Here is a 24714-nt window from a genome sequence, read left to right as displayed (position 1 = left end):
TGAAATCACACATTTGAGAATAAATTTGTAGTTAGCACTCGAGAGTACGGACTGTTTTTATGAATGAAGAGATGAATGGTAAACTGTGAATGGCATTTGAACAAGTTTCCTGTCTTACCTTTCCTATTCTTCTCCTAGTTTTCTAACCATTTCAAGATTAGGAATACCTACTAGGATACATAATAGCAAAGAAATACCTCTGTGTACCTAACTACTTTAAAAAATCCATTTTCTTTAGGAATGTTTTGGAATTCCATCACTATTACTTCCTTTGAATTGCGAAGAATTGATTGAAAAAAAAGAGGATAATCTCTCATAAAGAAGTGACCGCTAAATCAGGGAGCCTATGTGACAGAAATACCTAAAGAGAACGAGAGATCGAGACAAAAATAACACTTTTAGTGGATGTGCCAAAAATACAAAACGTTATAGCTGGACCAATCTCCGTAGTACGAAGGCGAAAGAGAACTGAAAACTATTTTTTATTTTCTTAAAAATAATATTAAATAGTTAACAAAATAGTGTGTTTTTTTCGCTATTCTAATCAGTAGTGAACTCTTTTTTTACTATCGGCGTTTCTTTCGGAAGAACAAGGAAATAGTGTTGACAAACGATTCTCATGAAGGTAACACATATTTTCATAAGAGAAATTTTCGAAGTGAGGTAAAAAAAGACTCTTGAAATTGAGAAAATTTAATGTTAAATCTGAAAGTAGACATACCTATTATTACTACTTCTGTCTAGCATTGTACCAAGGTACGAGGTAATAGGTGGGTAAATACCGGCTAGAACCTAATGTTATACCCATTCCTAACTACCTATTTTAACCTAATTGCCTAGCATTATGCTGTCGGTAAACATCCTGTGCAAAAAGGGTTCCGGAAACCACTTTGTAGTAACCGATTTGGACCTAATAGTCTCCTTATTTTGTAGTAAAAGGTAGTACCCATTTATAGTAAAGGTAAATCTGGTTCGCACAAAACTTATCCAGAAAGCGACGCGATGTGATGTTTGAAAAATAGCCCGAAATTGACCGAAAAATATACCTAAAAGTAAAAATAGGTAGACTTCTAAGGTAAAGAATTTCAGGCCGTATGTAGGTACCGAGTATAGATACTGAGTACTAAAATACAGACTTGGTTAGTTATGAGTGTGTACAAGGTAAAACTGACAAAATCAATCATAAAACGCATAGGTACCTATATTTTATTTGCTACACGTAGGGCAACAGTTTTATGAAATACGCACATTACTATTTTTATTGGAAGCCAAATGAGTCAATACGTAGATCAGTAGGAACTTCATTCATTCAAGTGGTACCTAATCGTACTCTCTTGAATGTGGCATGTTGTAGATCTGTTAGGCTCAATCCCCGAATAGCTCACTCCACGGAGTAAAAAATGCAAAATGCTTATTCCCCGAAATTCGGCAATTGAGCATCTGTAAATAGCTCAGTCCGCGCACTGGATTTATGCATAAGTTAAACTGCCGAAATCGACCATTGAGCACCAAGAGAAAGAAGGTAACTCCTCTATTTTTTCGCTCATTGAGCGAATTTGGGGAATGAGCCTAACAGATCCATTAATGAATGAGTGAAATAATGAATGAAGACTAATACGGAGAACATAATGAGTATATTAATTTACTACTGAGCATATACATAGTTCAATACACATTTTTCTATCTCTGAAATGTTTTCTTATAAATATTTATACAAATCAGGGGTGGACATCGATGCAAAGCGGAAAAAGTGGAGAAGGGTGGGAAAGGAGGGCGAGGAGTATTAAAAAAAGCCCTTATCTGATTTACTGATATTACGTTCAGAGCGAGGCATGTTTATGTGAAAGATATGCAAGTAGAGGCTATTCAGTAACGGAAAGAAGGGGTGAAATGTGTTTTTTTTTTACTAAACGGAAAATATTGCACAGCCTCAGCCATCCCAATTCCCAAAGCTCCATACAGTGTAATACCTGTGTTAGGAAATAATAATAGCTATACATAGAAGAGAAGAGAATAAGGCCTGCCACATATTAGAAGCGTTAGATTCGCTACTTTTAGAAGCGCGTTCAGAGCGAGGCATGTTTATGTGAAAGATATGCAAGTAGAGGCTATTCAGTAACGGAAAGAAGGGGTGAAAATGTGTTTTTTTTTTACTAAACGGAAAATATTGCACAGCCTCAGCCATCCCAATTCCCAAAGCTCCATACAGTGTAATACCTGTGTTAGGAAATAATAATAGCTATACATAGAAGAGAAGAGAATACGGCCTGCTACATATTAGAAGCGTAGATTCGCGACTTTTAGAAGCGCGTAGTCGTCAGAAAGACCAAACTTATGAAAATGATAGAGACTTTCTATCATGGGTTTGGTTTTACAAGCGACTACGACTGAAAGTCGTGCGACTGTGCGAAGGGCCCAAGAGGTATTAATATACCTTATTTAACTCTGATTTAGGAAACAGAAGTCAATAAGTTAGTTAAAGCTATATTATACAAGATGATTTCTGGTTTTCTTTTCGCCCTCCCGCCTTCTCCCCCGGTTAAACGTCCTTCCCTGACGTGTAGGTAGGCACTAGTTAGGTAGGGAAATATCTACTTATCTCAAATCTTTTTCTAGTGTCTTTGTAATTTAGGTACCTACATTCAGGTAGGTAAGTATGACAGAGTATGACATAGACGCGAAAAAAATATCTGGGTGCAACAAAACGCCAAGTTGACCCATCCTCCTAAGAGTTCATCTTACATGTTCACTAAGTATTGTAGATAATGGTGTTGTCTATTATGGTGTTGATTTTGGCAGTTTTCTTCACCATCCACGTCTACAAATGTATAGGTAGCCTTAATGACAAACGTATACTTCTTCACTATTTGTAAAATATTCTGGGTTTTTATTTCATTTTCATTTTACGGACTAGTTTCGCCGGTGAAGCTATCTATATTATACGTAGTTAAAGCTATCTATATTATACGTAGTTAAAGCTATCTATATTATACGAGATGATTTCTGGTTTTCTTTTCGCCCTCCCGCCTTCTCCCCCGGTTAAACGTCCTTCCCTGACGTGTAGGTAGGTACTAGTTAGGTAGGGAAATATCTACATATCTCAAATCTTTTTCTAGTGTCTTTGTAATTTAGGTACCTACATTCAGGTAGGTAAGTATGACAGTGTATGACATAGACGCGAAAAAAATATCTGGGTGCAACAAAACGCCAAGTTGACCCATCCTCCTTAGAGTTCATCTTACATGTTCACTAAGTATTGTAGATAATGGTGTTGTCTATTATGGTGTTGATTTTGGCAGTTTTCTCCACCATCCACGTCTACAAATGTATAGGTAGCCTTTTTTTACGCGGCTCGGCTTGTGGGCTGGGGGCACTAGCCGCGTAAAAAGTTTTGACGATCACTGCAGCAACGTATTTGCTTTGTATGTGTATTCGGTTTGTAGACTCATTCTCATACTGGATAATGTTGGACTAGATATATTTACAAAACATTTCCCGCGTTTCATTATAAGACTCGAAAGTGCCACAGATATGATGAGATAAGTGTCGTTTTCGAACTAATGTAGTCGTACTTTGTAAAGTTTATTGTAACTAATGACATCAATTTACTTTCCAAGTTTCTAAGTAGGTTGTATTAGTGGACAATTAGACTACTTGAGTAGTACGATGTATTTAACCAGTGATAAGACTCCATTCCTCGATAATTTGTTTCGTGCAGGCGAATTTTTAGCACTGTCATCCTTGGGCTTGGATTTCCCAGTAGGAATTTTACGTCGTACTTACAGTGATAGATCGTGATGTACCAGATTGAGTCATACAATTCAACATTCCTAAATCCTAGGTAGGCATGTAGAATAATCTCTCGTATATTTGCAAATATAATTCTGTAGAAGTCACTACGCTGATGTGTAAACGTTCCAGGGAATCTTGGGAAAATCCTGTCCACTAAAGCTTTAATCGGGGCTCGTTTGTTTGAATGATTGACATCGAAATAACAAAGCACCTGTTAGCTGCTATCAAATGCCAATCACCTAGTGTTTTCGTTTCACCCAACAGGGAGGACGCGGTGCTTTCTGCTCTTCGCCGCTCAAATTTCCAGGGATCGTTGTAATTTTAGCCTATTAAGATTGTTTAGTAATGACCACCCTGTATGCAGGTACACAAACAAGGAGAACAGAGAATCGAGTAGTACTCCGGAGTCCGGACTTGATGTTTGAGACCACAGTTATTCTTTTTTTCTTTCTTCTAAACTTCCACTTAGTGCAGAGTGCAGTTGTTAATAGCGAAGAAGTTTAGTCTGGGTCTCTTGAAGGCTTGAGGTTGTGAGTTTGGTCCTATGTCTCAGAATTCTTAGTCGCAGGTCGGAGATACTATAACTGTATTGTTCTATAGGTACGCCGCACCGCGCTTTGCTTGTATTCCTCTCACAAGACGTAGGTACACACCGCTCTTGTTCAGTACGATTATTCATATCAAACCTCTCGTTCATTACATTCTCTATGTTTATGAAACATACACACATGTGCCTTTTCTCTTGTGTGTGAAGTGATCGCAATTTTTTTCAAAAAAAAAAAAAATATTTTTTTCCAGTGCAGTTTTAATTTATTTATTTTTTAACAGACGCGCAATGGTAATAATAATTTAACTCTTTCTACCTATTTTTTCTATTTTTTATTTTCTTAAAAATAATATTAAATAGTTAACAAAATAGTGTGTTTTTTTCGCTATTCTAATCAGTAGTGAACTCTGAATGAGCCTAACAGATCCATTAATGAATGAGTGAAATAATGAATGAAGACTAATACGGAGAACATAATGAGTATATTAATTTACCTGTGTCTTCCTCATTGCCATTGCTATATCCTTGCTCTACTTTTTGATTTCTAATTTAACTACGGGTAAATATCGGGTATTGTAAAACTTTGGAAATAGTGAAATTTTGTGTAGAAATTTTCTCGTTAGCACAGTTTACACTGAGATAAATGCAGTCAGAAGAAGCTTAAAAAAGGGAGTACTTACATTACCCACTTGTCTGTTACAAGTGGGTAATGTAAGTAAACCAGCGTTGGTGTACTTTATTGGAATCACGTGTCTCTCAAACTTGTAGCTTTATTCAACAGAAGTTGCAGAAGTCAGTTTTCCAAGCAGAATGAATAATATTCCGATTTTCGTTATTACTCCTCTAAAAATTTAGGGAGGTGTATTCGTAATGAATAATATTGACTAATAAAATTAAGTTAGGTAGGTAATAGTTATAATGATGTGAGGCATAGAATCACGTGTCTCTCAAACTTGTAGCTTTATTCAACAGAAGTTGCAGAAGTCAGTTTTCCAAGCAGAATGAATAATATTCCGATTTTCATTATTACTCCTCTAAAAATTTAGGGAGGTGTTATTCGTAATGAATAATATTGACTAATAAAATTAAGTTAGGTAGGTAATAGTTATAATGATGTGAGGCATAAATACGAGTAGAGTACCTATTTACCTCCAATAGGTACCTACTTAGTAGGCAAATCATACAGTAGGTGCATACCTACATACATTTTTTTTACACCTTTTGATAAGATTCAAGTTGTATTCAATAATATTATACTCGTAGTATACTTATAGGTACCTAAAAGATTATAATACGAGTAGAGTACCTATTTACCTCCAATAGGTACCTACTTAGTAGGCAAATCATACAGTAGGTGCATACCTACATACATTTTTTTTTATACCTTTTGATAAGATTCAAATTGTATTCAATAATATTATACTCGTAGTATACTTATAGGTACCTAAAAGATTATACTCAGTAATGTGTATGCAAAATGATAGTAAGTACCTACCTCTTGTTCCTGAGAAATTCAGGTGATTATGGATCAAGTTGGGATGATAACTTTTCAAGTCTGGACCATGTGTTATTAATGTTATTATTAATAACTATATTCCTATTATTAATACCAATATCGCTATTATTAATACAGGTATTATCAGTTCGTGGTATTCTTAATCTTAATAAATTAACTTCGCATGTTATGTTGATAAGATAATGGGTGTGTGTTAATTTTATTGCGCTCCGAAATAATACCAACTTCAAACCCGTATTTTGCAATTTGCATGCATTAAGAGATTGAGGAATCATGCCTATTAGCAAAAAATTGCAGGTCATTCAAAAGTCTTTTGAAATTGACTGACACTGATAACATTACACTTCGGCCCTTCTATTTATCAGTTAGAAACCTGTGTCAAGCTGTAAGGTGTTCAATTTTATAGATAATTTTATTCAACTGTAACCAAGAAGCACATGATTACAGTAAGTCTCAAGGGATAGACTCAATAATTATTGCAATAATCGGAAAATATTGAGGTAGAAATTATAATTTGAACAAACCTGAGTAAAATTATTTCCGTTTAGAGTCACGGAAAGGATCACAATATTTTATCCCCGACTCATTTGACACCATACAAACTCAAACAGGGAAACACATTGAAAGCAGAAACCTCAGATTCCCTTCCGAATTTCAGTTTGAATAGGCACGTCAAAGTTTCAGCCTAAAAAGTACAACTGTCAACTTTCCAGCCTCAATAAAACCCCTGTCTAATAGAATGTCACGGTGGTTGAAGTCTGCTACAATATTAATGTACCATGTCCCTCCATTCAAAGCATCTGGAAATTGAGGGTTGTGAAATTTCCTATACCTCCAGCAAGGGGGATCATCTGTGAAATGTCCAGTTTTTTTTCCGACTGCCAGCCTCAGTGGTGTAGTGGTCAACCCGGATATCAAGGTTTGTGACTTCGGAACTGGAGGTTCGTGGTTCGAATCCTAATGTCATCGATTTCATCGAGGTGTATGAAGTGGGGGCCGACATTTATGACAAGTACTTATTTAAGTATGCTTCATTGCTTCACATACTTAAAAAATCTTATGTCTGCTTCCTTTTGGTTAGTAGGTATACCTATACCCTACAACGGCACAACGTCGTTTTAGTCCCTAGATTAATTTACTATTATTCACAGCAATACAAAGTATTTTGACCAATGACTATTGTTTTCAGTTTGAAAATTTATGATACTACACTAGAGCAATAACTGATTAATCAGACTGAATCAGCTGATGTATGAGTGATAGAAAATTGAATATTCCTGATAATAGGCTCAACAACTGGTCATCAATAAGTCCTCAATGAACTATTTGGATTCCGTCTATCCGTCCATTTCTCAGTTGATCAAGTCTTTTCATTTGGGCACATGAATCACAGGAAACAATTTATTCGATCGAGTATTCGATCATTTGTTTAGTTTTTTATTCTTTTCTGAGCAACAGCAAACATTTGTATGCCTCAGAAATTTTTGGATTATTAGATTTTTATCTCTGAATTACAGTTTAATTTTTTTATTCTGCTCAGCTTTTGTTCATTCATCAGCTCGTCATATTTAGGTAGATATATATTTTCCAAGATTGTGAACAAACTTCTTACTCTTTCCTTTGTGATATTGATATTAGCAACATAAATACTTTATTGGTTGATTTGTTTCATTGGGATCTAATTTGATTCCAATGTTCTTTATGTTATATTCCGCCTTCTTCTTATTTTGGGAATTTGTGGAGTTTTGTGGGCTACAGGCACCGAGTTGAGGTTTCCAAATTTTTACTTTTTTCAAACAAAAAATCCATTTCAAATATATGTTGTTGAAATTCCAATTTACGCTCTCGTGAAGGTACAATTCCTCATACTCATACCTACTTACCTACCTAGGTATTAGGGAAACTCCTCTGCGTTGTTGACTACAGCTCGAAATTTTTGACTGAATCGCTTATGAGTAGGTATTTTATTTTCTATTTTTACGTTAGTTCCATGTTTAGACAGCTTATGGACAAAGAATGCATGCTTGATTATGTATTGTGTATGTTCTATTTACATTTTCACGTACTGAAATATACATAATATTACATGAACAGTGTTTGTCTAAGATGTACGGACTTATACTGGGTGATCAGAGGAAACATGGAGAATTTCATGTAGAATGTCGATCAACCTCCCAGGTATCTAAAGAGGGCCTAAATAGGCAATATTTTCCTTTTTACTTTCCATTAAAATTTTCTATTCGTATGTCAAAATTTTTGTACCTAGTCATTACAGCGGGCAGCGTTTAAGACTTTTCTACATTCTACCTATTTTTCAATATACCTATCTTATTTTATACTGTCGCCAATCAGCGCAGCTCTTCAATTTTCCTTCTCAATACAGAGAAAAAAAATTCCCAATATCAAACTCAGAGCGACCCCTTCGGGAATTGAACCCGGGACCTCTTGCGTCCTACACCAGTGTGTTGACCACTACGATTGGTCCAGGTTTGACCTACCTATTTGAACATAAACTCGTTACGACCGCGACCCCCGGGGTTCATTTTTGAGACATGGTCGTGACTCGAACTGGGATTGTGATTTCTGTTGACAGAAGCCATGACAATGACCCATCATTAGGATATTAAGACTTCTCAGAAGCAAGCTCTACTGCGTCAAATGAATGGAATTGATTGATCTCCAATGTAGGTATTTGAATTTTTTATTTACATTGGATTTCGGGCCATGGCGGTATATGAATCTTTCTGGGCTAGGGGAATAGAAGTAAATGCACACTTAGTGAAGATCTTTATGAAGATCCATTTCATGTTATTACAAAATAGCACAAATTGCTCGAATCATTCCGAACAATGAGATCTCTGGAATGCAGAAAATGTATCCATTAGATTAGACAGATAATATTTCGTGCTTTGAACTTTTTTTTCCTTTTGTACTGAGATAAAAGTTAATTTTCCAAACTTTGAGATTATCCGAAATTGTTGAAATTCTCGTACTTATTATATCTTTTTGTACTTTTTTTTTATATAAGTAAGATACTTTTTCAATTTGATAAGAACAAGGTTGCTATAAATTTGCTCTTTTTGCACGCTAGCATACTTCTTTTAATCATGTTTTCAGATGTTTTTTCTTCAAGTTTTGGTTGGGCATAATGTAAAGTTTTATGCACGCTAGCATACTTCTTTTAATCATGTTTTCAGATGTTTTTTCTTCAAGTTTTGGTTGGGCATAATGTAAAGTTTTATGAAAAAAAAATATATAGAACACCTACTTCAGGTACCTATACATAAATAATGTACGTACATTAAAATTTATAATCTCACAAAATCATCTCTTTTGAAGCAAAAAAGACCTTTTTAGTCCGGTTTCTCTTTGAAGTATTTCGAATTTTTGAAGGAACAAAACTGGTAGATAAGTAGATTATTTGATAAACATGGAAGACGGACAAGGATTCTAAATAATTATTGAAATTAATAAAATATATATAATAATTATACTGGAAAAAAATCTCATGATTATTTTTTGATTCCGTCTAATAATGCCCGCCAATCTCAGACCGTCTGGAACATGTGTGGTGGAAACATCTCGAGGTATGAAGCTTTTTCCACCACACACGTTCTGACAGCCTGATAAATGGTCCGAGCGTCATTTCGCCCCTTCAAAGACGATATTCCGAAACTTTTTCGTAATTCTTTCGAAAATATTTTTACAGTCTTTGTGTTCTCATGCAAATATTGTGTAACATCTATTGATTATGTGTCTTGATGAAAGTTTCTATGTCTGTGTCTTCCTCATTGCCATTGCTATATCCTTGCTCTACTTTTTGATTTCTAATTTAACTACGGGTAAATATCGGGTATTGTAAAACATTGGAAATAATGAAATTTTGTGTAGAAATTTTCTCGTTAGCACAGTTTACACTGAACTAAATGCAGTCAGAATAAGAAGCTTAAAGAAGGGAGTACAACAGACAAGTGGGTAATGTAAGTAAACCAGCGTTGGTGTACTTTATTGGAATCACGTGTCTCTCAAACTTGTAGCTTTATTCAACAGAAGTTGCAGAAGTCAGTTTTCCAAGCAGAATGAATAATATTCCGATTTTCGTTATTACTCCTCTAAAAATTTAGGGAGGTGTATTCGTAATGAATAATATTGACTAATAAAATTAAGTTAGGTAGGTAATAGTTATAATGATGTGAGGCATAAATACGAGTAGAGTACCTATTTACCTCCAATAGGTACCTACTTAGTAGGCAAATCATACAGTAGGTGCATACCTACATACATTTTTTTTACACCTTTTGATAAGATTCAAGTTGTATTCAATAATATTATACTCGTAGTATACTTATAGGTACCTAAAAGATTATAACTCAGTAATGTGTATGCAAAATGATAGTAAGTACCTACCTCTTGTTCCTGAGAAATTCAGGTGATTATGGATCAAGTTGGGATGATAACTTTTCAAGTCTGGACCATGTGTTATTAATGTTTTTATTAATAACTATATTCCTATTATTAATACCAATATCGCTATTATTAATACAGGTATTATCAGTTCGTGGTATTCTTAATCTTAATAAATTAACTTCGCATGTTATGTTGATAAGATAATGGGTGTGTTAATTTTATTGCGCTCCGAAATAATAACAACTTCAAACCCGTATTTTACAATTTGCATGCATTAAGAGATTGAGGAATCATGCTTATTAGCAAAAAATTGCAGGTCATTCAAAAGTCTTTTGAAATTGACTGACACTGATAACATTACACTTCAGCCCTTCTATTTATCAGTTAGAAACCTGTGTCAAGCTGTAAGGTGTTCAATTTTAGAGATAATTTTATTCAACTGTAATCAAGAAGCACATGATTACAGTAAGTCTCAAGGGATAGACTCAATAATTATTGCAATAATCGGAAATTATTCAGGTAGAAATTATAATTTGAACAAACCTGAGTAAAATTATTTCCGTTTAGAGTCATACCTATTTTTCAATATACCTATCTTATTTTATACTGTCGCCAATCAGCGCAGCTCTTCAATTTTCCTTCTCAATACAGAGACCTATTTTTCAATATACCTATCTTATTTTATACTGTCGCCAATCAGCGCAGCTCTTCAATTTTCCTTCTCAATACAGAGAAAAAAAAATTCCCAATATCAAACTCAGAGCGACCCCTTCGGGAATTGAACCCGGGACCTCTTGCGTCCTACACCAGTGTGTTGACCACTACGATTGGTCCAGGTTTGACCTACCTATTTGAACATAAACTCGTTACGACCGCGACCCCCGGGGTTCATTTTTGAGACATGGTCGTGACTCGAACTGGGATTGTGATTTCTGTTGACAGAAGCCATGACAATGACCCATCATTAGGATATTAAGACTTCTCAGAAGCAAGCTCTACTGCGTCAAATGAATGGAATTGATTGATCTCCAATGTAGGTATTTGAATTTTTTATTTACATTGGATTTCGGGCCATGGCGGTATATGAATCTTTCTGGGCTAGGGGAATAGAAGTAAATGCACACTTAGTGAAGATCTTTATGAAGATCCATTTCATGTTATTACAAAATAGCACAAATTGCTCGAATCATTCCGAACAATGAGATCTCTGGAATGCAGAAAATGTATCCATTAGATTAGACAGATAATATTTCGTGCTTTGAACTAATCATTCCGAACAATGAGATCTCTGGAATGCAGAAAATGTATCCATTAGATTAGACAGATAATATTTCGTGCTTTGAACTAGTCCCTAGTGAAAGTGTAACTGTTTTGATGTGAACCTTGGATTGCTTGCTGAGGAAAAGAAAAACTCTGACGACCATTGTAGTTTATAGGTATATCAGACGAACACTATCCTTACGGCATCAGCAATCGGAACAAAAGAAAACCGTTATGTTGTACGTCATACGTCAATACGACGAACAATGTTATTGAATAAAACGCTAGAACTGCTAAGAGATTGCTCCATAATCAGTAGATCAAATTGCGCCAGATAAAATTAAGAATTTAGATTTTGTATCAAATTTTCTCAATTTTTGACTCTTCATCAAATTTTCTCTCTTTGTGAAAATATTCGGTCAAATGTAAAAGTTTCTCATCTTCCAACGATTTTGCAACATGGGCAAATCTACAAATTCGCAATCTCACATGCGGTATGAAGACGTAATACCCACTTGGAAACCTTTAACTTCCCGTGTGAAAATATTCGGTCAAATGTAAAAGTTTCTCATCTTCCAACGATTTTGCAACATGGGCAAATCTACAAATTCGCAATCTCACATGTGGTATGAGGACGTAATACCCACTTGGAACACTTTAACTTCCCAAGTAATGTCAATAGTTTTGTTCTTCTCTTTTAGGACATTTTTCGAGTAGGTATACTAGACTAAAATAGGTACACTTGTAATCTTGTCTGGAATATAATTTGCTGGAATAGGACTAAAAAGTAGGTACGTAATTCTAGTTACTTCACATCTAGAGGCCTAGATTGTCTCTCCCTTTCGCCATACCAGCTTTTCTTGAGTCTCTTGATCAGTTAGTATGTAATTACTTTTCTGGCAAGCATTTCAAACACCTTTTCTCCCTCATCTTCTCGTAGAATAAAATTGAATTGAATTGAATTGAAGTTAGGCACAATTGAATCGTTCCCAGGAAGAAGGACCTTCCATTCAACCTAATAGTTAAAATGGACCTTCACAAAGTTTCCGAGTCTTCTTCCTGGGAACCAATCATCTGTCGTTGTGCTCGAAGAGTTAAAGGACCATCTCCACCAACTTATCTCGCCCACTGTCTCACTATAATATTCACGATTTTTAAATGTAATTATTTGTTTTGTTATTGATGAGTTCCACAAGACCAACATTACGGAGTTAATTATTTTATCATGCAGCCCAGGCAGTATACAGTGTGAGCTCGATAGGAATGTTATGCAGTTTATTGAGGTTATTAAGGAAGATATTTCATTCGAACATCAATTGAATTTTTAATATATAACAATAAAAATATTTGTGTACCTAATTATATTTATCTATTGTACGCCATCAGAAAGTCACTCCAAAAGGCTCTAAGAGCTGTAATCCAAGTTTGTAGTCTAAGCTGGGCCATTTATCCGAGATGGGAGGTATATAAGTTTGACCAAATACTCATTGGAGACATTTGGCGGACCGAGTCCATTAAGATTCGGAATTTCCTAAATTCATCGTGGGTGGGAGACCTTGGTTTAGCCGATCAGTACCTAAATTGTAAATTATTTTCCGATTTCTTGGCACCTCTCTGTGCAAATAATACATTGTGACTTCTTATTTTAATTTAAAATTTATTTATTTGCCATGCTCAAAAAGTTTGTCGGATACTTTGCCTCTGTTGCTTTTTATATCAATAAATAATAACACCTATGAAGTACCTACCAGATGGTTTAGAGATATACACGACTTTATTACAAGTTTAATACGTACATCTACAGACACCAAACCTTATGGGTGGGTATTCCAAAGGTGGCACATAAATTTCAATTTTAATAAATTTCTCTCAAAAAGTTTTAAACAAACTGGTAGGTACCTACCCACTCTTTTTCATAAGAAATTTGAATTTTCAAGTTTAAAAACAATCATATTCTGTTACTTGTTCATGTTCAATTTTAAAAGGTTCCGTTCTAGGTATCACCTAATGAAATTGGTAGGTACGCTAGCGGCTAAGGGGTGTAGATTGGTTGCCTATCAGTATTTTGATAATAATTATCCATTGAGTATACCTAACTTGGTATTTTTTCTCATCACATAAAATTGATCATAATAATAACTTGGGTAAAAAATAACATACCTACAATAATTTGTAGGGAAAAAAGGAAATATTTAGAAATTCCGATCAATCGTGATCCATGTAAAAGAATAAAGAGCTTCCAAGGGGAATTATAAGGTTACCTAGTAGACATTATCATTACCCCTACAGCAAGTTATTCTCCAAAAATGATGAGAATTGCAGAATGTTTTTTGCCAAGTTTAATCTTTTTGTAGATCTAAGTTTTTGCCTGACTTGATTTTTGAAATTCGCCAATAATTAAGGACGTTTAAGCTCAAGTTCTCAGTAATACTCGTCTTGGTTACCAAAGTAAACAAAAAATTTCGTGTAAAACTCTGTTTCACTTGGCGCGTCGCTATAACTCTCATCCAGGATAATTTATTCAATTCTACGGAGACTATGGAGAGCAAGGACTAAAATAATTTATAAGGATGTCTCCTATTTAAAAACATATTTCTTCTAACATGAGGACAAAAATTATTATATTTCGTCTGACTCGAGAGGAAGATGTAAAACATTAAATAATCATTTTTACTACCACGAAAAAGAGTAAATAACAATCTTTTGTCAAAATCCTTCAACGCGAACATAGTTTCAGCTTATTTCGTGACGTCTTGGCTCACATTAACTCATCATATTCATGTTGAGTATGGGAATGGGACATAATTAAAAGAACAACGAATGTATGATATGGAGTAGATAATTGGTTCAAAGATTTCCAAATATGTGTCGAAGTTACCGACATAATGAGGATGTTGAAAATGTAAAAAAAAGGAAAAAATGTTGAAATGAGATAGGTAACCCGTTAACCGTTATTAGCTAGATACTAATTTGATCAACATCATCAGAAATATTATACTAATTGAGCTCCATTTTCTTTTGCTTTCAGATGGCAATTTGTAGAAGTAATAAAATCAAGGACATGATGAAATTATCAGCAAGACGTTACACTTTGACCCCATCAATTTATTGCTTGTGCATCTAGTCAATAAACTTTCATAATTATGTTCCTCTGTTAAATAAATTATTATCCCCGTGTGAATTATTCAAATTGAGTAAAATAATATAACTATTTTGCAAGTTAAATTTAGTCTGTGATATCTTTTAATAATATAAGAAATAGTATTCAACATAAATTCACTTTTAACCTTCAATATTTAAAGTATTCAACTTAAATCTAACAATAAGTTCAAAAATATCGTTTGTAGCATACTTACTGCACGTTTTTTCCACTTAAATTACTTAGTCATTGAATATTTCTTCTTTACCGACAACCTAACCCATTCCATTGTGTTATTCCAAGTTCATAAGTATTTTTTAAATCTACCATCCGGATTATACGAACCACTTCTAGAAGGATTTCTCCTGGTGATTCAGATTTTCGCCATCAATTTGTGTAGATCAAGACTGGACAGAATACCTACCTGAGAGACATAAATGTGTTGGAAATTGGCATGGTGAATCAGCATTGAACGGGATTATATCCCCAGAATAAATTTATGCCATAAAAATGATCTCAATTACATGGAATCAATCTGATTGCATCCCAACAGAATCTAGTAGACATTGTATGCTGAAATTTAGTCTATGAAAAAATACGTTGCGTGGCGAAGTCAATTTTCGGCAAATTCTGACTCAATGATTCCCGTAAGAGAAATACCGATCAGAGAATCCATTTCTTTCAAGCAATAAACTATTTTCAATTCAAAGTTCCTTCCTATCAATATTTTTAGAATAAGCAATGGTTTTATACACTCGTTTTTTGTTTGCAACTTTCACGTTATTTCTATTTATGCATTCCACGTTAACAAAAAAATCCACCAGTAGTTTAAATGTAGATTCTAGTGATCATAGGAGATTAAAAGTGAAGAAGCAATTAAGCGGTCAACAATCGTTTCCTGGCTACATGAATCAAGAACGGAAACCCAATATTATTCTCTTCCTTACTGATGACCAAGATGTTGAATTAGGTATGTATCATAAAACATATTACTCGCCAGACACTATTTATGTGTGACATACTTATTAAAATAAACTTAAGTTTTTTCAGACTTTTTCTTCTTTGTATGTGGGTGTGTACGAGTACCTATACATAAAGTGTGTGTGTGTATTTCTTGAGTTTTTACTATATAAACATTAAATTTGTACTTGTCCACTTGTATATTGGTACAGACAGGGTGTATCAAACCTTATATCATACATGATACATGAATAAAGCGGTATTAATAATCAACATTGATCTTGGTAAAGTAAATCTGTAGTTTTACAATCTCCTGATATAAAAATATCACCATGAATCAATCCAAAAGCTTAAAGATTTCTCTGTCCATTCAACTATAGTCATACAAGATTCAAGTTATTTGTAAGATGTCAAGTAAACCGCACAAGTCAAAGAGTGTCCAATTGTCCATACCGTCAATACCAAAACGGAATTTGACGTGGTATGTTAAGTCCATGGTAGATGGAGTTGATCCATCCTTCGTGCAATTTTTTTATGATAGTATAGAGGAGGCGAACATAACTTCCAGTCAACTTAATGAAACACATGAGAGGTTTTTTTTCTACTTTTTTGCAAGTCATTAGATTCTAAATAGTCCTCTTCCTTATAAGGCGCAACAAAATAGAAAAACCAAGATGAAATCTAGTTTGAAATGATTTATCACAGGCTAATGTCACATCCGGTCTCAGTTTAGAGTGGTTGAGATTTAGAAGTTGTGTCACGTAAATGACACACGTGGTAAAGTAAAGCAAATAATGAAACTTGTAACTGTTAACACAGGAATAACAACTCTAGCCACTATGCAATTGGAAATTCAACTAATAACTCGTTCATAAATTATTTCTAACAGTTTGAAAGTACGGGTTTTTCGAAAAGTATTGTAATTTTACGATTGACTGGTAACTACTCGTAGGATTGGTAAATACCAAGTATATTTATATCAATCTATGATTACTGGATATCTTTAGTTGTGTTTTGCACGCTTTTTCTTATGAGTCAAACGTATTGTTCTCTTTTTCCAGGATCTTTAAATTTCATGAAGAAAACTCTGAGGTTTCTCAGAGATGGAGGTGCTGAATTTCGGCATGCTTACACCACAACTCCCATGTGCTGTCCTTCTCGAAGTAGTCTTCTAACTGGCCTGTACATGCACAACCATCATGTGTACACCAACAACGACAACTGTTCGTCTCATTCCTGGCAGGCCAATCATGAACCTCGATCATTTGCAACCTATCTGTCCAATTCTGGATATCGAACAGGTAAACGCTTCATAAAAAATCCTTCCTAAAACACAGAACAAATGCATTCTTTTTACGAGTCGAGTTCAAATATGCACATAAAAACGGGCGAAGAGATTGGAATATGAAGGGCAGATAAAATTGAACGTGGAACAAAAATAGAAAGATTTCTGAATCATGCGAGTGCCATCGAGTTTACAATTATTATTACTGGTACAGTTCGAGACGTGCTTGGATTGTAAATTGTAAATCCATTACGAGAATGGAGAACCTTTCTGTATCCATGTCTTGGATAAAGTTAACAGAAGGAGGAAGCGTACCTATGTCCTTATTCCTCTTGTTAACCGTGCAGCCACAAAAGGGGTTATAAGGAGTATGAGACCAGGAAATTTCTTGAAAAATTGATTTATTTAGACAAAGTGTACGAATAATAGATAGAAGAAAAAAATACCACTCCTAGGACCGCCCATTTTGTCAGAGCTTTTTTCTTTAATATCTTTTCAAACCTATGACCAAGGAATTACTATTACTTGACCAAGGAATTAACGGAAAACGCAAACAAAGTTTCAATGAATACCTACCCAAGATCATAAAAATGATGTGCCATTCGTTCGTCATAAAATCACCATGAGATCTTCTGAACCTTGGGCAAACTATAAAACAATCTAGGTACTCATAGATACATCCCAAAATTTAGTACGTAGTTACGTGTCTAGCACAAATCCGATGGAGCTATTACCATTTGACATTGATTTACCTACAACAAAAACACCGTTACTACCTTCATAGCAACTATTAGTAAATCTAACAACAAAGTAGGTACACAAATGTGTTATTGAGCTGTGAGAAATGTATGATATTGAATTTCATGTTTACTTATTTTATTATTAGGTTCTACTACTAATAGAAAAGTAGGTATAACCTACAGATATGTAAAGTAGTCACCTGTTTATACCTACAGACCTACTTACCAAAACAAGCTCGTGTTATTCAAATTAGTCCTCGAAGTTTATTGTAATTTGAATATTATTTTGATACTGAAAATGAAAATTAGCTGATACAAACTTTAATATGAGAGCCACTGGCAGATATTTCCACTTTTATTACGAAAAAAAGAAGTCACTTTACGAAAAAGAAGTGACCACTACACCGCCTGCCTCGGTGGTGTAGTGGTCAACGCGCTCGCCTGGTAAACAGGAGGGCGTACAAGAGCGGCCAGAAGTGGTACTGTACGTTTGATGGCATGAGGTAAATATAGTCTGAATTTTGATAAATTAGTATGGTAAAAACCCATGAGTCCTGAATCAGTACTGTGCGCCCACAATCCTGGACTTGGCGGGCATCACGGCCCCTCCCCATATGGATGGGCGCTCCATGCTGAAATTACTACTGAGGAGGAAGCACCACAAAAAACACGAGAGCAAATGGCCGGACACGTTCCTCGTTGAAAGGTAGGCCTAGTTTTTATGGTTTAAAGATGCGTCCAAAGATAGCCACACCAATTCACAATAAATTCACATCGATCGATGTTAGATCGACGGCCGCTGCCTATGTGTAGACATACCTTTAGAGTTCCCAGGTCTACAGTATGTGCGTATACGCAAAAGCTAAAAATGCCTATGGTAGACGTATGGGTCCTCTTCTATTGGTCTCATCTGCTATTCTTCGACAATAAGTTAAACAAAGGTATACATATAAAGTAAAGTAAACGTTCAAATTAGTTTGTTAGTTTTTTTTTTTAACTCCTTATTAATTTGGTTTTGATGCTTTTCCAACCTTACAGTAGCGGCCGGCGGGATCCCCCCCACCCCCCTAAAAATCAGCCAGTCAAGCCGGAGGAAAACAGCACAAACGACACATCTCAGACACTCTTCGGTGAGTATTTGACTGGCCGAATTTGAGATAGTCGAATCATTTCAAGGTCATATTGTATTTCTCCTATAAATGATAATCTATTTTGTTGTTTTTGTGGCGGCTTCAGCTGTAGTTGTAGGTGAAGGTAGAATAAAGAATAATCTAATTTAGGTTGATGTTATTTTATAAAGTTTTGTCCTTTAGTTAGATGAACAAATGGTAGATAATATTATTATCCAAAGATTTTAAAGTATTTTCATTATCGTATTATTATTTCAGCTACTGACGGCAATTTACTTAACCCTGACAACGACATTCAACCAGAGAGCGCTTTGTTCCAACACATTTCTAAAGCCGAGAGAATGATGCTGCAGTGTCAAAAGCCCGAATACCAAAGCCCGTGCAAGAGCGGCCAGAAGTGGTACTGTACGTTTGATGGCATGAGGTAAATATAGTCTGAATTTTGATAAATTAGTATGGTAAAAACCCATATATAAGCAGTGGTTTAGATTGGTTTAGGTCAGTTTAGAACAAAATGTCCCGTTAACACTTTATTAGAGTCCCTATTAATCGATATATCTACAAATTGACTAACCTCAGTGGTGAAGCTATCGTTTTGGATCTGGAGGTTGGTAGTTCGAGTCCAATTCAAGTCATAAAATTTACAAATTTTGCCATAAGCTTTATTCGTGGCCCGCTTTAATCACTTTAAGATTAACCAATTTTCTCTTTCCTTGAAAACAGATGGAGGAAACACAAATGCAAGCTGAGATCTTTGAGTATCACACCAAATAACCTCTGTGCCTGTTTCAATTCGGACGGAGTCATCTACACTTACAATCCGGATCAAGTGAGCAGTCAACGAGTAGTGCGTGATTTCACAAGGTGAGTGAAATGTGGACATTGTCCCCAACATTAGGGATATTAAGGATATATTCGAAATTAATGTTGTATTCGAAAATTCTTCTGCTTAAGATTTATTTAGGTGACCTATACTGTCAAAAAAAGACTATTTGAAGACATCGACAATCAACAATCATATCATTAATCATAATCAAACATACTAAAGCGTATTCACACGTCAAGGGTTCGAAATCGAAGCGGTTCCCATTACATATAGTTTTTTTTTCGATGTATTTTTAATAAATTTAAATTATTAACGTATTGATATGTTTATTCCTTTCACAGCGCCATTACAAGTCGACCCAAAATCATAAGGTACCTTCCCAACTACAAAACTTTGGAGGACATTCTACAAATCGCCTGGAAACATCCCAGACGGCAAAACAAGAGACAGTCACCAACTCTGATCAGAACGCACTTGTCATCCGCCGAAGATACTCTAGAAAAACAAATTTCAGTTTTACAGGTAAACTCTTGAATACTCTTGATAATATAACTTACCCTCCTACCCTTTATGTTGTTAAACCCATAAAATACACGAAACCTTGTTTAGACTGCTGGGGTAAAGGGACTTTTTAGTCTGATTCGAGCAGGACAAACAAGGTACCTATTCTATTCTAGCCATACCTATGTCCTATTTACTGAAATTATTATTATTATTAATGGTTTCAAAAGGCAAAAGTTGCGTGTGCTAACTTACGAATGTTTGCGGAACCCGCGAATGTTTGCAAAACTGTTACGGTTTGCGAAATCAGCGGAAATTTACTCCAGAGGAAAACCGTCTATGTAGATGTTTTGAACAAGCAGGAGGTATGAAATCAGCGGAAATTTACTCCAGAGGAAAACCGTCTATGTAGATGTTTTGAACAAGCAGGAGGTATAATTTTTCATCTTTTTTTTTTTTTTTTACAGATTTTCCACAACGGAATCAACGCGAAGTGTTCGATCAATCAGAATTCGGATGTGTCCTGCTCCAATGAAATGTATGCAAACCCGAGGCTTTGGACAGTGAGCAAAAACAAAGTTCAGAAACAAATCAGAAAACTCATGATCAAATTGTCTCAACTGAAGGTGAGTGAAAAATGTAAAAAAAATTTCGATAAATTCAGTAAGCTGAAAGCTGAAAACTTTTGAAATTTCATCAATCTCAGGATTTGCAAGATGGATGGAATTTTGTCACTGATGGTAACAAACGTATTCTTGGCCTACAAAACTGTGCTCAGGCGATGTATATTGTTCTAATTCATTAATGATCTCAGTTTCCTTACTAATTATATCAACTACCTATTTCAGGCAATCGAAAAACACTTGGACGACAAACATCCCCTCTTGCCTTTGAACTCAACTATCCCGCAGGAGAAAATACGACCTACTATGGAGCATGGCAATAATAAGCACCGCCACAGACACGAGAATCAGACTAAAACCTACGACGTGGAAACTAATGGCCTGTTTGAGCATTCGTACTCGAATATTAGTCGAGTCGATCATGGGAGATATGACAACAGATTCCATAACTTGCTCTCAGATACTTGTTATTGTGCTCATGCAGGGTAAGTCGATATCTATTATTTGTTGGGTCAAATAGTGCTTGACTTTTCAATTTTATTTACTTGACCAAACAAGGGCCTTGACGGACTTTGCCGAATGAGTAATGACAATATAATGACATGCAAGTGTTGAAAATGATATTTTCATCGTTTGTTTTATTTGATAAAAAAAAAAACATGAATTTTTCTATCTTTTCGTTTACAGAGGATCACTCAGCGCAAAAGAACTGGCAGCTATCGAAAAGCAGCGAGAACGAGAGGAGCGTTTAAAACGAAAAGAAAGGAAACTCAGGAAAAAACAGAAAATTGAGAAAGAGTGTTTCTCGGAGAAAATGAACTGTTTCAGTCACGACAACGAACATTGGAAAACTGCCCCCTTCTGGACGGAAGGTCCGTTCTGCTTCTGTATGAATTCAAATAACAATTCTTATTCCTGTCTGAGGACTATTAATGTGACTCATAATTTCCTGTACTGTGAATTCGTCACGGGATTTATAACGTTCTATAACCTACGCATTGATCCGTTCCAACAGTGGAACCGTGCGTATTCGTTGAGTGAACACGAGAAAACTTGGCTCCATTCTAGTTTAGAAGCTTTGAAGAAATGTAAAGGATCTCGAGAGTGCCACTTGGGATCTACACCACCTGGTTTAACGTTAGGGAATCCAGCGGGCAATGAGACGTGTGTTAACTGTCATCTAAAGAAAAGCAAACAAACACATAGAACGATTCTTAGGACATTTTCTTCGTGAAATAGTTGAAACTGAAAAATAATAACCCTTGCGCCAGGAAATATTTGACATAGCTTTGCTGAGTCATCGGAAACTTTAATTTAAACCTCTATATTTATTTAAGAATGATGTGATATTGGATTTTCTAGTTATATTGTGAAATTTCGAGAAAAAATAATAGGTAATTAATTTAATTATTGCATTTCAACTGTTAGGTATTTATTTATTAATAACATAGGTATTTAATCAATTTGGAAAAATAAATTAATTAGGTAATTGTTTGACCCAATTTTTATTTGTTCTGTGTTTTTCTTTGAACGACATCTTAGCTTAGGTGGTACCATCCATTTCAATTACGAACAGCCCATTCTGGAAGATCTCAGCAGGAAACGAACCCAGAACTCCTCCAGTGTGTCAAGACTGCCAAATTTATGCTAATACCTACTTATCAGGTTAAGGAGGAATCGCTCATAATGATTATTTACACATAGGAAGTTAAATTGTTAAATAACTAAATTGGTACATACTTTTAGCACATCCACCAAAAATGGTTACCTGTACTCACGCCGCGGTGTGTGCCGCTCAGTCTGCATTCTGTGTTGGACGATTTGAAACTTCTCGGACTTCCAAATGCCAAAGATATAGGAACATTTCCTATAGATAACTGGTTCAACTGGTAGGTAGACAATGTGTAGCATGGTACCTATCTAAAAACAAGCCTATCACCAAGAGGAGAATAAATATATTATAATGGAGAATGAAATTGACTAAAACGATTAAAACATTAAATAACCTTTTATTTATTATATTTCTCAATAAATATCATTTCACAATACATAAATGATTTGAATAATCATATTTTATAGAAAAGAACGACAACTAGATCACTCAAAATTTTCAAGACTCTCGATTTTGTATTTACCTACTTCCAAGATATTTCATACTTTACATAATTTATGGAAATAATTTTCAAGGGCAAAATTTTGTGTTACCCTTTTCCAGAAAAATTTAGCACCTCTTTTCTATAAGCAAGGCATTTGATCCAAACGATTTAATTTGAAATTGTTGAAAAGTCGGTAAATAACCAGAATGGGTATGGTAGGTACCTATTTTATAATTTATCATCTAATGTACCCAGGGAGAAAAGATCTAGTTGTACATTCATTGTAGGTATTGAATAAGGATTAAAAGCATAGGGTGATATTATGATATTTAAAACGGATAAAATAAATACAACAATTAAATAGTAGTGGGTATTTCTAAGTTATATGAATATTATCATTAAAGTAAAAACAAAAATCTAAATGAAAATATTCGATAAGAAATAAAATAATTAATAAAAATATGGAAGACAAATAATTTTATTTGGAAGACATTGGATTATGTTGTTATGTTTTAACTTAAGATTAATTTATAAAAATAAATATAATTAAACTAATATCTTACTAAGTTTTACTCCCTACAGCTACCTACTTACCATTGATATAATACAACCTTTTGTTTTCGAGTCGATTTCGCCAGAAATACCTGAGGTAGGTAGGTATAAACAATAAAATTATTATTTATTAATATAAGAGTCTAAATCGACCTTTTACCTCTCTCTAGAAATTTTCTCACTAGAGATTAGCTCATTAACATTATTTAGTTGGGCTCCTACCTATGTTATGCATGTTTTATTTTACATTTTTTCTCACCGTAAACGGATAAGCCATTACTTGACACTTTATTACCTACTCATATACAGGACGTATTATCAAAAACAATTTTCATTGGCATAAAAATAAAGTAAAATTCTATCAAAGAAAACAAAAATGACTCATATACAGGACGTATTATCAAAAACAATTTTCATTGGCATAAAAATAAAGTAAAATTCTATCAAAGAAAACAAAAATGAAAAAAATATGCTTTTAAAATTATTGCTTATTCATACACGCTGCTATTTTAGAATTATAAAATTCACTTCCCATCTTGCATTAAAATTCAAATGTCGGAAATTAATTTACATGGAGCTTTGTTTGATCCCAAAAAATTGAATTTTTAAGATTAAGGGATCAAAATGTGATGCTGATTTAGGTTGTACTTATCTCACGTGTGCGAGTTTTATTGCATGACAAATTTTCAGTTCTTCTACGAGTACTGCGAATATTGCGAAGAACCCCAAATGTTGTTTGACAGTTTTTACGCCCCCTAAATTTGAACAGCATCACAGCAAATAAAGGAACGAACTACTGTTGGGAAAATCTACTCTATCCAGGTAACTACTAACAAAAGAAAGGTTACTTTTCTTTTTCACGTGGTTTGGATTAACCATAAAACCAAATTAATAGTTTTTACGAATAAAAATTCTATAATAAACTGCCCTGTATACGACTTTTAATTTACCTTAGGAATAGAAATAATTATTCTAACTTAAAAGTACAATATGTTTTCTTATTCATGTATATTCTTGGTTGTTTAAAGAGATCTTACTGGGCTATTCTAGTGAATAAAATTGGTAAAACAGCGTTTGAATTAAATACTGCTCCTAATATTATCACTAGAAAAGCTGTTATTCACAGAGTAAAAAGCAAGTAAATCGTTTGTAAATTATACCGGCCGTAAATTTGCAAATCTAAATTAGTTACTTTTTACTTGTAAACTACATAGTTTAGTCGATATTTTAATGTTTGTTTGTTTAATACAATTAAAAAAGTCAAGCATTAAAACACGTTACAGCAATTAAAGAGTACATAATTAATGAATTAATCATACTACTCGAAAATATTTTTTGAT

General features: G+C 34.5%; 1 protein-coding gene across 1 annotated transcript; it reads left to right on the top strand.

The window, feature by feature from the left end:
- Positions 1-481: 481 nt before the first annotated feature.
- Positions 482-22107, top strand: LOC103517961 (extracellular sulfatase SULF-1 homolog). Its single transcript, XM_026829550.1, has 11 exons — positions 482-625; positions 14551-15631; positions 16683-16937; positions 18199-18352; positions 18685-18776; positions 19035-19200; positions 19500-19640; positions 19944-20124; positions 20571-20729; positions 20952-21211; positions 21414-22107. The coding sequence occupies exons 2-11, from the start codon at positions 15403-15405 to the stop codon at positions 21958-21960; spliced, it is 2184 nt and encodes a 727-aa protein (XP_026685351.1). The 5' UTR covers positions 482-625; positions 14551-15402; the 3' UTR covers positions 21961-22107.
- Positions 22108-24714: the final 2607 nt, after the last annotated feature.

The sequence above is a fragment of the Diaphorina citri genome, unplaced genomic scaffold, assembly GCF_000475195.1.
Source record: "Diaphorina citri unplaced genomic scaffold, Diaci psyllid genome assembly version 1.1 scaffold57, whole genome shotgun sequence".
In the NCBI taxonomy this organism is placed as follows: domain Eukaryota; kingdom Metazoa; phylum Arthropoda; class Insecta; order Hemiptera; family Psyllidae; genus Diaphorina; species Diaphorina citri.
Note: the sequence above shows the minus strand (reverse complement) of the source record. Positions and strands in the feature narration are given on the sequence as shown.